This window comes from Mustela nivalis (genome assembly GCF_964662115.1).
Source record: "Mustela nivalis genome assembly, chromosome: 5".
Taxonomy (NCBI): domain Eukaryota; kingdom Metazoa; phylum Chordata; class Mammalia; order Carnivora; family Mustelidae; genus Mustela; species Mustela nivalis.
Window position 1 is genome coordinate 154,207,642 of NC_139024.1, and position 15,063 is coordinate 154,222,704.

At 48.3% G+C, this 15,063-nt stretch overlaps 1 protein-coding gene and 1 long non-coding RNA gene across 9 annotated transcripts in view; both read right to left on the bottom strand.

Moving 5' to 3' along the window:
• Positions 1 to 124: 124 nt before the first annotated feature.
• Positions 125 to 2,214, bottom strand: LOC309865254. The gene is made up of 2 exons (XR_014312008.1): positions 1,634 to 2,214; positions 125 to 1,197 (listed from the first exon to the last, which is right to left on the bottom strand). It is a non-coding gene; the product is annotated as an uncharacterized lncRNA (long non-coding RNA).
• A 210-nt stretch (positions 2,215 to 2,424) lies between these two features.
• The window catches only part of KIAA0319, a 98,613-nt gene continuing 85,974 nt past the window's right edge, over positions 2,425 to 15,063 (bottom strand). For all 8 annotated transcript variants that reach the window (XM_082731462.1, XM_082731467.1, XM_082731464.1 and 5 more), the window contains 5 exons: positions 14,382 to 14,524; positions 12,508 to 12,630; positions 11,251 to 11,338; positions 9,279 to 9,370; positions 2,425 to 5,493 (listed from right to left, as the gene is read on the bottom strand). In XM_082731462.1, coding sequence (XP_082587588.1) covers positions 5,315 to 5,493; positions 9,279 to 9,370; positions 11,251 to 11,338; positions 12,508 to 12,630; positions 14,382 to 14,524 — 625 coding nt within the window. In that variant the 3' untranslated portion in view covers positions 2,425 to 5,314. The remainder of the gene's footprint in view (positions 5,494 to 9,278; positions 9,371 to 11,250; positions 11,339 to 12,507; positions 12,631 to 14,381; positions 14,525 to 15,063) is intronic.

The following is a 15,063-nucleotide window of genomic DNA, read 5'->3' on the forward strand; positions in this document are numbered from 1 at the left end:
AAATGTACTGCTCTTTGTTGAGGACGCTACATCAGCCAGAGTTTCAAGCTGCTTCTCTGAGTTCCTCATTCTTTCCTGGGCATCTCTCCTGTACACCTGAGGCATACATGGTAATAAGCTCCTGTTTTTTTTTTTTTTTTTCTCTAGCTTTTATTTAGCCAAGAACTCAGAAGGGCAGAAGGAAAATTATTCTTCCTCTCCTGCAGGTGTAAATAGTGCTCCCTCCCCAGAGAGCTGCTGGTCAGTGAATGCCGTGGGCCAGGAGCCTGCGTGTGAAATTCTGTACCCTAGCATCTTCACAAAGATCTGTCCCATGGTTTGTGCTCAGCAAATGTTTGCTGAATCAGACTGAAAATTTACATGGTTTGTAAGTGTGAGAAAGGGGCATTCTCCAGCTTTCTCAAATTTCTACTCACTCCACTGTTGTCCATTATGTACTTTTCCTCCAGTTTGAGTTTTTTCTGATAAAGAGAAGTATGAGGAAGAAATTCCCTGAAATCCTACTATTTGGATATAACCACTGTTAGTTATTTTAACAATGTATCCTATATTTTCACTCAGTGCTCGTTATTTTTTATTTTATTATTAAGCTTTTCACTGGAAGAAAGAACTGTGCCACGGGATATGTGTTCCCTCTGCCATTCCACTGAGTTCATGCATTTCTTTTCACCTGGTTTGGTTTTTTAAAAAAGGAACCTATGGTAAGTATTTTATTTAACTCATTATTGAGGAAGCTGGTAAGGGCATCATAACCAGTTGAAAGGAGAAGCCAAAAACTCCAACAGATTTATATGGGTGAGAAACCTTGAAAGGAATGTCTGAATGGAAGCACACTAGCTCCTTCCACATGCAGGACGGAGGCCGGTCAGACTCTCAAGATGCCAGAATCTGCATTTCACACTGCTCTTCCTCGACAACGGGACAGGGTCAGAAAATGCATGAAGGGCACCGAATGTGGGAATCAAAGAACCCAGGAAGGCCTGCTCTATGTCGACGATGCCTACTGTTCTGCTGAACCTGCTGTTGATTTTTAAAATTACTTGATTACCAGGTTATCCACTTACCTCTCAACTTGAGGGTTCTTTACATACTGGGCCTAGGCCTCTGCTTTAAAGCAAGTGTTACTTTCGTCTTCCTCCTATTTCTTCCATTCTCTATCAGTAAATGTAAATGCTACAGTTTCATTCTTAGTTTAGCCTGCAACAAATTGAAAAGCAAATTAGCCTGGTTTTCATTGATGAAGTCTGGGAAACCTCTCCGGAAAAACAGCAGGTCCTGCTTCATCTAAGGGCGCTGAAAGGCTACCAGCATACTCTGTTTTCAGGGGATATGTATAAATGAGTGGAAATGTGTTTGGAAATTGGCAGTCTGATGATTTACTTATCATCCATCCCTTTTTTCAGCTAACTAGGAAGGACTTGCCACAGTGCAGGTCACAGACAAATCTCCTGTCCTAGTGATGCAGGGGACATGGTTTTCACAGGTGTTGTGTCAGATTAGGCAAGACTGTGTGATTTCTTCCTGTTGTGCTAAGACCTCGGGCCTGCAACTCTGGGCTTGTCACCTTCAGGACAGAGGTGACCGTACTAAGTAGGCTTCAAATACAAGAAATTTGGCCATTCCCTAAACTCACCTCAAAAAGAGAGACTGCTCCGTTGGAGAAATCCTGGTTGTCGTTGTTGCTGACGTTAATGGAAGGACTTTTAGTGTGGCCCTGTTGATCACGAAGCTGGCTGTTTCCCCTCAGCATCTTCCAGCTTTTGATCTTGAAATACTTACAAGCTCATGGGAGGCTGCGGACGCCGTGGATTCCTCTATGCCCGCCATCCCTCTTCCCTCAGTGCTCACCACCGTACATAACTCCTACCAGGCAACTGACATCAGTATCATCCTGCTGATAAGGGCCAGCGTTCCCAGTGCCCTGTACACTCCTTTTGTGAATGTGTACGTTACCCAACTTAACCCCATCAGTAGGAAGGTTTGTGTCACCACCGCCACAATCAAGATACAGAACTGTCCCACCACCACCACCAAGGAAATCCTCCAGTGCTCTCCCTTTATATGTAGTTGGCTTTGGAAGTGAAATCACTCAGCAAGGTTTCTGACTATTGGGTGACGGGCATGAAGAAGGGCACTGGATGTAATGAGCACTGGGCGTTATGTGCAACTGATGAATCGTTACATTCCACCCCTGCAACTAATAATGCAGTATAAGTTAACAATTAACAATTTAAATTGAATTTAAATTTAAAATTTTTAAAATTTCATTCACTGTAACACGCATGCCAGAAAGAGTACCTAATTGAGTAAGTGATCAATTTACGGAATCTTCACAAGCTGAGGACACCTCATCACCAGCACCCAGAGCAAGAAACAGAACACTGCCAACCCCCACCACCACCCCTGCTGGAATGACTAGCATTGTTTTGTTGGCAAAGATGTATTTATTATGGAGAGAGAAAGAGGGAGCAGACATGCAAGGGGAAGGGACAGAGAGAGACTCTCAAGCAGACTGCGAGCTGAGCGCGTTGAGGGAGGCAGGAAGAGCTGTGGGCCTGGACACATGGTTCTGCGAAGGGCCAGGACCCGCTCCTCTGATGTCCGCAGAAGCAGGAGCGAGGGGCGCACCTTCCGCCATGGCTTTCTTGGCGCACACCAAAGTCTCACAACAGCCTTATAACTTCTCCAACCATTTGGAAGCGTGAAAACCGCCACTGGTGCATGGGCTGCACAGGACAGGTCGCGGGCCAGCTGGCCAACTCCCACCGAGGGGAGCCCCCCACAGGAGGCATGAAGTAAGCCCCCAGCTCCGAGGCGGCGTTACAGAAATACAACTGATCTAGTCTCCTACATGCTTTCCTGCCATTAAGACCTGGTCTGACCCGGGAAATAACGTACAGCACAGGGCGGCCTGGACCGTCTGGGACCCCCGTCCTCCAGCTAGCGAGCCTCCAGTGCTGCGCGCCTTGTGGGGTCTTCCATCACAAACATAGCTGGCCTCTTAGCCCCCGGGTCACATCCTCTTGCACTGGCTGTTAGGGCAGCCCTCTCCTTCCAAGCTGCTGGAGACCCTTCCCCGCCCCCTGGCCCTGGGGATGCGCCACGGGAGGGCAGACAGCTCCTGTGCCCCTGAGGTCCGCGTGCACCTGTGCGGGAAGCGAGGCCAGGGGAGGCAGAAGCGGCACTCAGCAACCCAGAGCCACGGCTCAGGGCGTGATTCCGCAGGAGGGACGAGGGAGGCTTCTCTGTGTCCTGTGTTCTCCACTGTCTGAAGGAAGTCCTCTGGGTCCTAGGAACAAATGGTCCAAAAGGCCTGCCAGAATTTGCTGTCCACCAGCTGAGGGCGGGAGGTCCTTGTGTAGTCAGGGAGGAGGGTGAAAAGCAGGGGCTTGACAGCTTAAAAAACCTGCATTCAGTTTTTGCACTCTTTGGCTGTCACCTTGCATAAGGTACTTAACCTCTCTGGGGCTCCAGGTCGTTCCCTGCAACATGAGAATAATCACATCTACTTTCCAAGGCTGACTGTAAGGACCGGGCATCTCTAGTACGGGAATCATGCACATAAACACCGAGCGCGCTCGCCCCGCCTTCACCACTGCACTCCATCCACCTCCTCTTGTGCAGCCCTTGAGGCCAGAAAGTCCTGATGGTGCACAAAACCCCCAACTCTGCGCACGAGGCACTCCAGATATTAAGTTTATGAAGATAAATTCTGGTGTAAAAAACATCACCCATCCCAGACAGCAGACTGAACAAACAATGCGGAAAGAGGAAACCTAAGCAAAGAAATTATTTTTTTAAATAAAACAGTCTTACACACTGTTTAGTTCTGTCGTTCCCCAGAAAGTACAAGCTTCACTCTGTTCAGGGACCCACAGGGACTCTCTTCTCATTCGTTCCCACCCTGATGGTTTAACACCAGTCGTTTAATCCTCTTGCTTTTCCACTTAATCGTGGTAAAGCCCTCCCAGTTTCACAGAAACTTGTGCACCAGGATACTCTTCAGGTGTGTTCCCGCCTGAGGCCACAACACGGGTTCAGATCTGTGATGGGCCCCACCTCGACTCTAATCTCTCCAAAGAAGGCCAATGGGCCCCTCCCGGGCCGCCCATCTTGGCTGGGTAGAGAACCCACCTTAAGGCTGGGTAGAGAACCACTATGAGCCAGCCACCTCCGTAGGCTACGGTTCACCCCAGGTCACTGCTCTGTGGCGTTCTCTGATTGGGGATAGTTTTTTTCCCCCCATACATTTCAAATAAGATTTGGTTAAAAAAAAAGTTTAATATATTTTTTAAACATATGAAGTGAATGTCTATGTCAATTTGTTACCACGGAAAGAACTTGTAGGCCAATGATCATGAACATACCATTCTAATTAAGACAGACTATATTTCTGACTCTGAGACTATGTACGAAGTTGCTGAGTCATTATTCCTATCTATGGCAATCCAAATGAACGGCCTGTGGACATACTCAATAAATACTCCAACAGTTAATAATCACTTTTATCGTGTCTAATGTACACTGGGGCTAGGAGAGGCTTCAAGGTAGTTTTTTTGTCTAGAAGAAAGAAAAGGTAAGGAATGTTGCCGTGCAATCTTCTACTTTCAACCTACAGGTCGTTAAGCCAACACGTCCCTTTCTGTGCCTCTGGTCCTCGTCCTGTGATTCTTATTCAGCTCTCGGATTCCCAGGAGCTGCTGTCCACAGAGGACACAGAAACAGGGGTTGGCCATAGCCAAGAATAAAGGTCCCGGGGGTTTCTATTCTGTTCGGGTGTTCGGTCAGCACAGAAAACTTGCTACACAGAAGACAACCCACACCTCCAATAAGCTATTGTTAACAGACACAGCAGCCTTGGGACTGTGGGGGCCCGACCACAGAAACCATGTCTGGAAAGTCGTCCTTGAAGGCAATCACAGCTCCCAAGAGAAATGAGCCTTCTCTAAATGTGTTTAACTTATCTAGAGGTCTGCAGATAGACACAGGTGTCCATCTTTACTTTCACAAAGGTAATATAAACACTGTGCCAGCTACAAAGCACAAACTCTTTTAAGTACATACCTTGTATCTCACCCAAACTGTATCCCTATCAGCAAGCATCTCTGCTAAAAGAGCAACATTAATGTTTTGTTTCATATCTCAAACTCTCCAAGAAAACAGATCTTTTAAACACGGGGACACACATCTAGCCTGCTGAGAAAGGACCTTAATGTACGATTCTCCCGGGAGTCAGCTCTGTGTGTTAACTCCCATTCACTGGTCCTGGATTCAGGAATTCCTGTGGGTAACCTTTGAGTTTACAGCTGCTTCTTTATCTGTCCTTTGAGCAATAGCTGAAGGGAGCGCCATGTCTGAGGGACCCATTCACGGAAACCTTTGGATTCCCTCTCTCCATCCTCTCTTCGCTGAAGATGGTGTCCTGATCACTGTCAAACTCCGACTCGGACACCATCAGGCTGGAGTTGTGCTCCGTGCTTCGGTGTTTAATACCTGGGGAGAAGCAGACAGATGCATCTTGGGGGAAATGGCCTTTTCACTCCCAGCTGCTGTTCTGGTCGTAGGTCCCATGTACCCAGCTGTGCTCTCTGCACCTTCAAAGCAACACTCACAACACGGCAGGGGTTGGAGGCCTTGGTGAGCAGCAACAGGGGCTTTGGAGTCAGCCCTGAGCTTAAGCCCAAGCTTTGACACTTACCGGCTAGCTGTGTGGTGCTGGACAAGATACCTAACCTCTCTGGGCTTTCAGTCTCCAGCACCATCAACACTGGGAGACGGCAGGCACACACTCCATGGGTTCAGGGTGTGGACTCCGTGAAACAGTGCTAGTGAAGCTGAGGCCCAGCAGCTAGCACTCAGGAGGCGCTCACTAAGTGAGAACTGTTAGGGTTTTATGATTCGGTTCCATCATAATATTTTGGGTAGAATATGTGATTGCCTGTGGTCAAACTAAGAGACAGAAGTGGTGTAAGACGTGACCTCTGCTCTCAGAGAATTTATAGTATCTAGCTAAGGGTTTAAGACAAAGACTCATGAGAAGAGGGTTCAAAATAGCCAAGAAATGTTGAAAAATCAACCTCACAGGGATCAAGAACAGATAAGTGCACACCGATCGGCTGGCATTGCTTCAGGCCGGGATTTGGAGAGGAGAACCAGGGAGGGTGTGAAGTGTGCCGAGGGGCACCAGAAATACTGGGAGAAGCAGGTGGCCTGGCCCTACCTGCCCCGGGCCCTCGCTGGCTCGGTCACTCCTGGCCAGTGGCTAACTTTCCTATGTCTCAGTTTCCTCCACTGTGAATTGGGGATCATCACAGTATATGTCTCAGAGCTGCTGACCACCCTGGGATTAAACGGGTAATGTGCTTGGAGCAGGATGTAGTACATCTGAAACAGTTAGTGTTCTGAGATCCTGAGGGTCTGAAGGGGTCATGAGAGTATTAGGGAGAGGGGACAAGAGACTAGGCGAGAGGGTGGGTCGAGTGGGAACAAGGCACCAACAATAGGTTTAGAGCCCGGCAGGAAGAAGAATGGGGGTTGGGACATGAGAAGGACGAGGTTACTCTAGGAGAAAGGGGGTGATATAATGCAACCTGAAAGTGCGCTGAGGGGCGCCTGGGTGGCTCATTTGTTAATCATCTGCCTTTGGATTGGGTCATGATCCCGAGGGCCCGGGATGGTTAGTTTTCCATGCTGACTGGTGAAAAGTTCATTTAATTTCTGTTCAAGTAGGAATATCTGTGTTTATAATGATAAGCCCTGAAGATTTAAATGCTGAATGTGTTGGAAGCTTAGCAGTTTGAAGTTTACACAACAAATGGGGCAATTGGCCGAAGAAAAGAAAGCCTAGAAGATACTGAGAGTAATTTCTGTCATTCGGACCCTAAACGGTGTTGGGGAACTTAGCAATGGTAGGAAAAAAATACTCAAATGAAAATGATCAACTTCCTTCTTGAATTTCTTTGACTCAAGGTATTCCTAAAATTTTTGAAACCATAGTTAAACTTGAGGTAGCTATTCAACCTTTATTTTATAGCAGAGAATTCTAGAGATAGCTATTTTCCTTAAAGCTTTCCTGTGTGGAAGTTTTGGAAGTTGACTCTACTTCATTAATTTTGTGGGTCTGAGATCACTTTTCTGCAAATGGCAGTTAAGCTGTTTTGCTCTTATGTCAGAAATAAGTCCCTGCAGATTTGCAAAAGAGCCATTTTACTGCTAAACGGAGGGAGTTTTGCACTGTCTTATGTAAACACAGTTCATATAAGAAAAATGTAAATTTCCAGTGGTACTGATTAACTAAAGCATTCTATCCAAAAATACAAACAACAATAACTAAACATAGATAAAATTAATTCTAATATAAACTCTCTTTTTGGCAACTTGGCACTGGTGGCAGGTGAGGTATCTTTGCTCTATGGTTATATATTAAAGGCTAGATTTATACTTATTTTTATATTCGAACATTTATTCACCACCTGCTATGCGTGAAGGACAGTGGAACCAGATCGCAGTGATGGCCTCGGGGCTTGAGGTTGACACAAGTGTGTGGCTTTCAGGTTGTACTCACACCATAGCTAAAGAAGGATCACTAACTAATATTAGAGCAAGTAGTAATTTAGTAATAGGGGTCTCCAGAGGTTAACGAGGCCACCCATGTGCATTTTAGCTGAACCAATGCCTAAACATCCCCGTGGCTGAGCATTTCCGTATCATGAAAGTGTTTTCATAGGGAAGATCCCCCCCTTCACAGATGGTCTAATGCATGCTGTCAGTACTTCCTTTGTTGTGTTTTTTGTTTTGTTTTTTAGATTTCATTTATTTATGAGAGAGAGAGAGAGAGCGCGCACGATCAGGAGGGAGAGGGAGAGAGAAAATCTACACCGGACTCCAAGCTGAGCCCAGAGCCTCATGTGGGGCTCAATCCCACGACTATGAGATCATGACCTAAGCCAAAACAAGGAGTTGTCGGATACTTAACCAACTGACTGAGCCACCTGAGCACCCCAGTACTTTGTTTTGACCTAAAGGCTGTGATGAATGAAACTCTTAAGGACTTGTACACACTAACCACTTTCTTTCAAAACTGGTTTAAGAATGGGCACCTGGGTGGCTTGCTGGTTAAACATCTGCCTTTGGCTTGGGTCATGATCCCAAAGTCCTAGGATCGACTCGAGCCCTGCATTGGACTCCTGCTCAGCAGGAAGCCTGCCTCTCCCTCTCCCACTCCCCCTGCTTATATTCCCTCTTTTGGTCTCTGTGTCAAATAAATAAATAAATCATCTTTTAAAAAAAATCAAGCACTCTGAGCTCTTAGGTCTACAGCCGCTGTATGAAGCTGGTGTCCGTGATGCGATGAGAGGCGAGCGCACAGGTGCACGCATCAGGTGTGTCCTCGCGTCCGTTTCCCTGCCAGAGCCCCTGGCCACACTCCCCGGACGTCAGCCACTCGGACGTCGGTGCTCGGCCAATCCCACCCAGGCTGCTGCGGGATCACCCTCTCTGCCGGGATTCTGTGCCCCTCCCTGGGCCTCGCTTGGTGTCTGCGCGGAGGGCAGGCACTCAGCATTTACTACAGACAACGTTTTACATCTCACAACTTGGAAAGTGATTATGTCCCTCTGTGAGAATGCAGTTACAAATGCAGATTATGAAGGACCCGTACAAGCGAGTGCTAAGCAGCCTCCGAGGGCTAGGAAGGGTTCTTAATAAAGGAGAGCCGGAAAGCTCGTGGGGTGGCCGGGAGGTGGCTCGGAGCATCGGGGTCTGTGCGTTTTGTGGCGACAGTGCTGTGTGGAAGCCAGGGTTCACCCGCGTCTGGCTAGTCCGCTAAGGGCAAGGCTCCAAGCTAGAGCCTGCCTGTCATCTGGGCGCATCTCTCGGGGAGCAGACCCGCAGGGCACAGTGCTCAGAGGCGAGCTGGTTTGGAACGCTGTCACATGCCCCACACCCCAACCACAAGAGAAAAACCTGCTGGAAAAGCAGTCTTTGCCTGCGGGCATTCGATGGGGGCTCAGCGGATGCGAGGCCTCTCCGACTCTCACCCGGTAAGGCCTCTACGTGCGTCACCAAAATCTCATGGAATCTGGATACTACTATGCCTTCCCATTGCCTGTCCATGGGCTAGATGTAGGTTTTTCTTCCCAGAAGCTCAGACTCACTGTTCCTTCCCCATTAACTTGCCGGCTCGGGCCCCTCGTTGCGCCTCCCACCAAGGCAGCGCTCAGGGGCGCCTGCCCCCAGTCCACTCAAGGCCCCGGGGTGTACCCCGCAGGCCATCTTACCCCGCTTGGGCCTCAGCTCCACGCTCTCCTGCTCGTCCACACTGTCCAGGATGGTATACTTGGTTTTCTTTCTTATTTTAATCCTTTTTCGTCTGAAAGGAACACCAAAAAGCTCGACTCAGAGTCTTAGGGAACCGGGAGCCAGGAGTTAACACAGTGGAGGAAGCGCTCGGCCTTCGGAGCGCAGGGCTCAGCACCAGTGGGAACGCGGGGCGCACGCGGCCAGGTCTGCGTTCCGGCACGCGAGGCACCGCGCGGGTCCTGAACACACACAGGAGCAGCACGGCCACACCCCCGGTGCCCACCCACCTGCGGGCTCCCGGCTAAGCCCGGGGCTGACGGGCCAGGGCCCCCGAGGGCCGTCCTCCCAGCACCTTCGGGCTGGCACAGCGAGCGAGCTTTCCCGGGAGTGATTCTCCACTTGGAGGAACCTGGATGCACACCAGCCCCCTGAACCTATACTGGCCTAGAAGATCCAAAGGTGCAAAGATGATGGAAACTAGCAACTGGGGGTAACAAATCAACCAACCAGAAATAGAGCAGATTCCCCAAATCAAGTGGCAACAACCCCGGATTTCATTTTCCACAACGCATGAGAACAACTGGGCTGGTCCTTTGTGTGTCATCCCGAGCTTCAGGGGATTATATGAAAACGTACCTCAAAGCCGTGGGGAGGTTATGCTGAGGACAGTTTTCCACAGGCAGGTGACTAAGAGCATGGGCCCCTAAGCCTTGACTGAGTGCTCACCAGCTGTGACTGCAGGTTCCCACCGGTAAAATGGGAGTAAAAACAGTCCCCTTTTGTACGGCTGCTGGGAGGACTGAGTAGTGTAGCGAGCACACAGCTGAGAGAGAATGGCAGATGCTTAATATCACTTACTAATACTTAAAATGGTCACAGGCAAACACTTTCTTCATCATCACGGTCATCTGCTTAATATGTATGGCCACATAACTGCAAAATGTGTATTTTTAAAATTTTTCATTTATTTTTGTTTTTTGCAGAACTTTGGAAGTGAAGCACAGCAGGGTGCCCATGGTCCCAAATGGCTCTAGAAAGCTTCCTGGGATTTAGGCCTCTGAGTGCCTGTGCTCCCCCTCCCCAGCCTTCTGCGATTCACTATTGGGATCACCACAGGGAAAGCAATCACAAATAAAACCGAGACGATAATAGGAGCAGTTTCAAAATATAACTATTAATTATGATCACATCATTTTTTTTTTAATCATTATCTTCTTTGGAGAGCACTTAATGTTTTGTGTAGGATGGTGGTGTTTTGTGTAGGATGTCTTCCCAGGACTTGAGAAATCACTGTCCCTACAAATCTCCTCACAGAGAGCTGGGCACAGGGTTCTTGAAGATTCAGACCAGGAGGCAGCTCAGAGGCTTCTCGGAGGTCAGCACCCCCCAAAAAAGGAAGAAGGAAACACCTAAAGCAAAACTCCTCTTCCGTGATCCTACTGCCTGGATTAAAGTTTTGCATTTATTCAATAGGATTGAGATAGAGTCCACTGTTGCATCACATACAAGAAGCAAAATCTAAATTTGCACTGTACCCTTCTAGAACTCCTCCCTCTCCTGAGGGCTGATGGGCTACTCCAGGAGTGTCTCAGTGAACAAAGGTGAGACAAAGAAAATAACACTAGACTTGATACAGAGTCCCTGAGCCTTGCAGGGAAGAGGAAAGCTGCATAAGGAAAAGCGGCCTCTGGGATTATTGCATTTATCCGGCCCACACCCAACATGGGTCTTGAACTCATGACCCTGAGAACTAGAGTCCCATGCTCCACCAACTGAGTCAGCCAGGCCCCCTTATAAAGGACTCTGAAAGCCTAGTTTGTCTTCATGTAAAAGTGATTGTCAAATGGTTCAGTAGCTTAACAAACCCAAGCAAAGGCTACTACAGCTGTCGAGTCCCATTTCCTGGTGTGTCTTTATCCCAGGGCCATGAAATAAGGAGCGGCCATGTACCTCCTGCAGTAGAGGCAAAGCCAGGGCATGCCCCCAGTCAGCCCGAGGACAGTGAGAGCCAACGCTGCCACGTAGAACACACTCCACTCTGGAAAACAAGAAAGCCAGAGCAGACACAGTTACACACTGTTCACAAAACAACTTTATTTCCGTGTTTCACGACATATATTAGCGAGTTCTTACGACCAAAGGCCATCTGTGGACTCACTGGTCTGGCTACAGGGCATAAACAAGGTACAATATAAACAAATCAGGAACAACTTAAAAGTACCCTACTTTTGTCCAACTGGGTCGGGGACATCGTGGGGTATATCTCATGCTGACTTAAGGACAGAATTGTCAAAACCAAATTATTTAAAATGTATGCTGTGAATAACCATGTATGACACACCAAAATATTAATTCCATAATCACAAAAAACATAGCTCTCCCCACCAAAATAGCTCTGGCTCAGTTTTTAAACAGGCAAATAAAATATCTGTCTGGCTGCCTAGGACATGAAGACACTTTTCAGAGCCAGACAGTAATTCAGAAACTACCTGATCTGTATTCCTCCCACATTCTCGTACAAATCCAGTGTAAAAAGCTTTGCAACAGCAATTCGGGACAGAGAAACCAAGGGCCCAAAGACAAAGGTTTAACTCCATTAAATATCTGCTCCTTGGAAAAACGATCCAAGGGCTGGCTATTTTCAGATTTCTCAGCCATAAACGTCCAACCCGGATTCCTAAGGCAACAAAATTACTCTTGGAAATAGACTGGCATTAAAATGGATTCCTCCCCAGAGGACACATCAGGGCACCGGTGGGGCCAGCGGAGACGAAGGCTCCCATTGTTGGTGCAGCCCGGGCAGACATCCCGGAGGAGTGGGCCTGATTCTGCTGTTCATCCACATCCAACAGGCCCACACCAGGAAACACTTCACCAGAAGGCCAACGGAGCCCATGGCAAGGCAGGGGGGACCCAGAAAACGGCCCCAGGGGCACAAAGCAACGCTCTCGGCAACGCTCTCGGCAATGCTGGGGCAGTTAGCCAATTGTGCTCTGCCCAGGGGGGGTTTCCTTATCAAAAAGTTTTACGGAAAAGCCTAGGTCCACAGGCATGGTATGTGTGGGGAGGATCTTAAGTCTCTCCTCCTTGGCTTCAGGTGAGGAGAGCAGAAGGTTTACAGTGGCAGAGTGGGGCAGATTTTTCTGGTATTGCAAAAGGCCGTGTCCTCACACTCCTCGGCCACAGCTGTCCCTGCCCCGGACTCACCGCAGTTGCTCTCCCCGTCCTGGAGGTAACGCTGAATCAGGTTCTCCATCCACAGCTGGGAGCACACGCAGCGCTTCGTGATGGGGTCACAGTGGCCGTGGCCTGAGCACCGCAGAAGGCAGCCTGCAAGAGGTGGGCGCGGCTGAGGCCAGCGCCACGGCGGGCAGAAGCGAGGCCTAACTTCTGCCTGATGTGGTTCTGCATTAGCTCGGCCCCGACAGACACATCTTGCCGAGTCAAGAGACTCTATGGCCTAGAGGGGGCCCAGGGGTTCTCTCCCATCAGGAAGCAAATGGCAGAAAAAAAAAAATCCACACCAGGTGACAAAAGCCTTAAAAATGTAGCCAATACATTTTTCCCTGGACCTCACACTGGTCCAAGTGTGACCAAGAAAGATGGCCTCTGGCCTAAGAAATATACATGCTAAGAATTTATACATTCTAAGAAAATAATTGGGGATATACACAAGGATTTGTCTACACTTAGAGCATTATTTATAATCCGCCTTAAGTCCCCGAGTAGAGGACAGCCTGACCATACCCAGGATGGAGGGCTCTGCAGCCGTAAGTACCCTACTGAGGAAGAAATCGTCAAAGATTTGAAAAAATTTATCGAGATTTGATTTGAGGTTAAAAAACAGATTAAAAATATTTATCCATTATCCTGATTGTATCACATGTTTCCAGAGATGGACGAACTGGGAGGAAATGCTTCAGATACTAACCAGAGTTAGGTTTGGAGGGTGGGGATTCTAGGCCCAAGAACCTAGAGAATTGTTTAAGTTTTTTGCCTTTCTGGATTCCAAATTTCCTATAATAAATAAGGCATTACTTCTGTAGTTAGAAAAAGGGGACTATTTAAAAAATTACGTTAGTGTATGTTAGCCTTGCGCACGTCGGTTCCGGACGGACGTCCGACACAAGCTACACCGTACTGCCCAGCATCGCGTGTCTCTCATGATGCTCACGGTCCGCAGCGCCCGCTGGAATGGCCGCTTCAACATCATGAGGGATTCATGTTCCTTATAAGGTCGTGACTGAGAACTTGGACCAAGACCACATTTCTGACTACACCCATGAATCACTTTTGTGCCAGGACAGGTAAGCAAGCAAGGGGCTTAGACGGAGACACAGCGGAAGGCACTCGAAGTCACCCTGCATGTCCAGAGGTCTAAGAGACACCACTGTCACACCAGTGTGCGGTCCAGTGGATAAACTGTATGAACACAGCTTCTCCGGCCTGTAACACTCTCTTTACCACTGTCCTGAATGCTTCAATAGAAATTTCTGACAATGACCGTTATCTGGAGTATAGTTTTAAAAAACCACCCATGACCACTGTTGGTCTTGCTTCCCCCAGAAACAAAGAGCAGTTGGCAAACATGTTGGAGGAAGCCCACCGTAGAACTAAACGTACAACATGTTTCTGGACACTAATGTGAAAATGGTCACACCTCACTCCTCTTTCCATGCCAGTGAAACTTAGCCATGCCTGGTAAGGCTGAGTCTGATGCTTTTACAATATTCCCAGAGGAATTATCCCATAGGCATATTCTTGGAGGAATGAAGTTCAATATTTAATTTCTAATTAAATCAATATTGGACTTCATGCCCAATCAGTCCAAAAAGACGATGTGACCTCACCTCTGTCCTGTCAGACTGCAAACAGATCTTAGATCTCCTCCCCTGAGAAATCTGCCACTTCAACCTCAATGGGCATTTAGGTTTCTGTAAGATTCTCAATGCAGTGAATTTGATGGAATGTTTTGCTCAGCGCCACCCAGTTCTGAATAGACAGACAATATTTATATTACTTGGCCCCTAAAAGAATTCCCATAGGAATTCCCATAGGAGACATTCCCAAAGGAGACATACCTGCTGTGTCGATCCTCAAGACTTTAAAAAGCAAGAAATCAGCCTTCTCTTTTGAGAGCCGTCTGTGCAAATTTCGGACCACGTCAGCAGCTTTGAGAACCTTGAAAGGCGGCCCACTCTGGACATAAAACACAATGACGGTGCTGCAGAAGACAAGGGGAGAGGACAGCCACGCGGTCAGATGGCGGCCAAAAGGACAGGTCTGCCCTGGCCCTCTGCCCAGTGAGGGTCTTGATTGCCCCAGCTGGGTGGGTTGGCAAGGACACAGGTCATCTCTCGTAGGCCATGGAAGACACGAAGACAGACTCCTCATTCCCAGAGCTGTCTAGTCACCGGGTGACAGACACATCTCTAGATTAACGGGGCAATATGCTGATGTGTGGAAAGAGACTCAGCCATCCACAGGGCAACATCAACTTTTATCTTGGACTGAGATAGAATTTACTTGCACTGGCACTCGCCCTTCTAAATGGTACTACCTCAGCGGCGTTCGCATATTCACTGCATTGGGCCACCATGGCCGCCATGTGACTCCAGAACATCGTCATCCCCTCCGGACAGAACCCTGTGCCCATGAAGGAGTGAACCTCCATGCCCTCCTCTCTCTGGATTCTGGCAACAAATCATTCTCCATTTCTCCCGGTCTGACTGTGCGTTTGCTACACATGACATGCACGAGGCG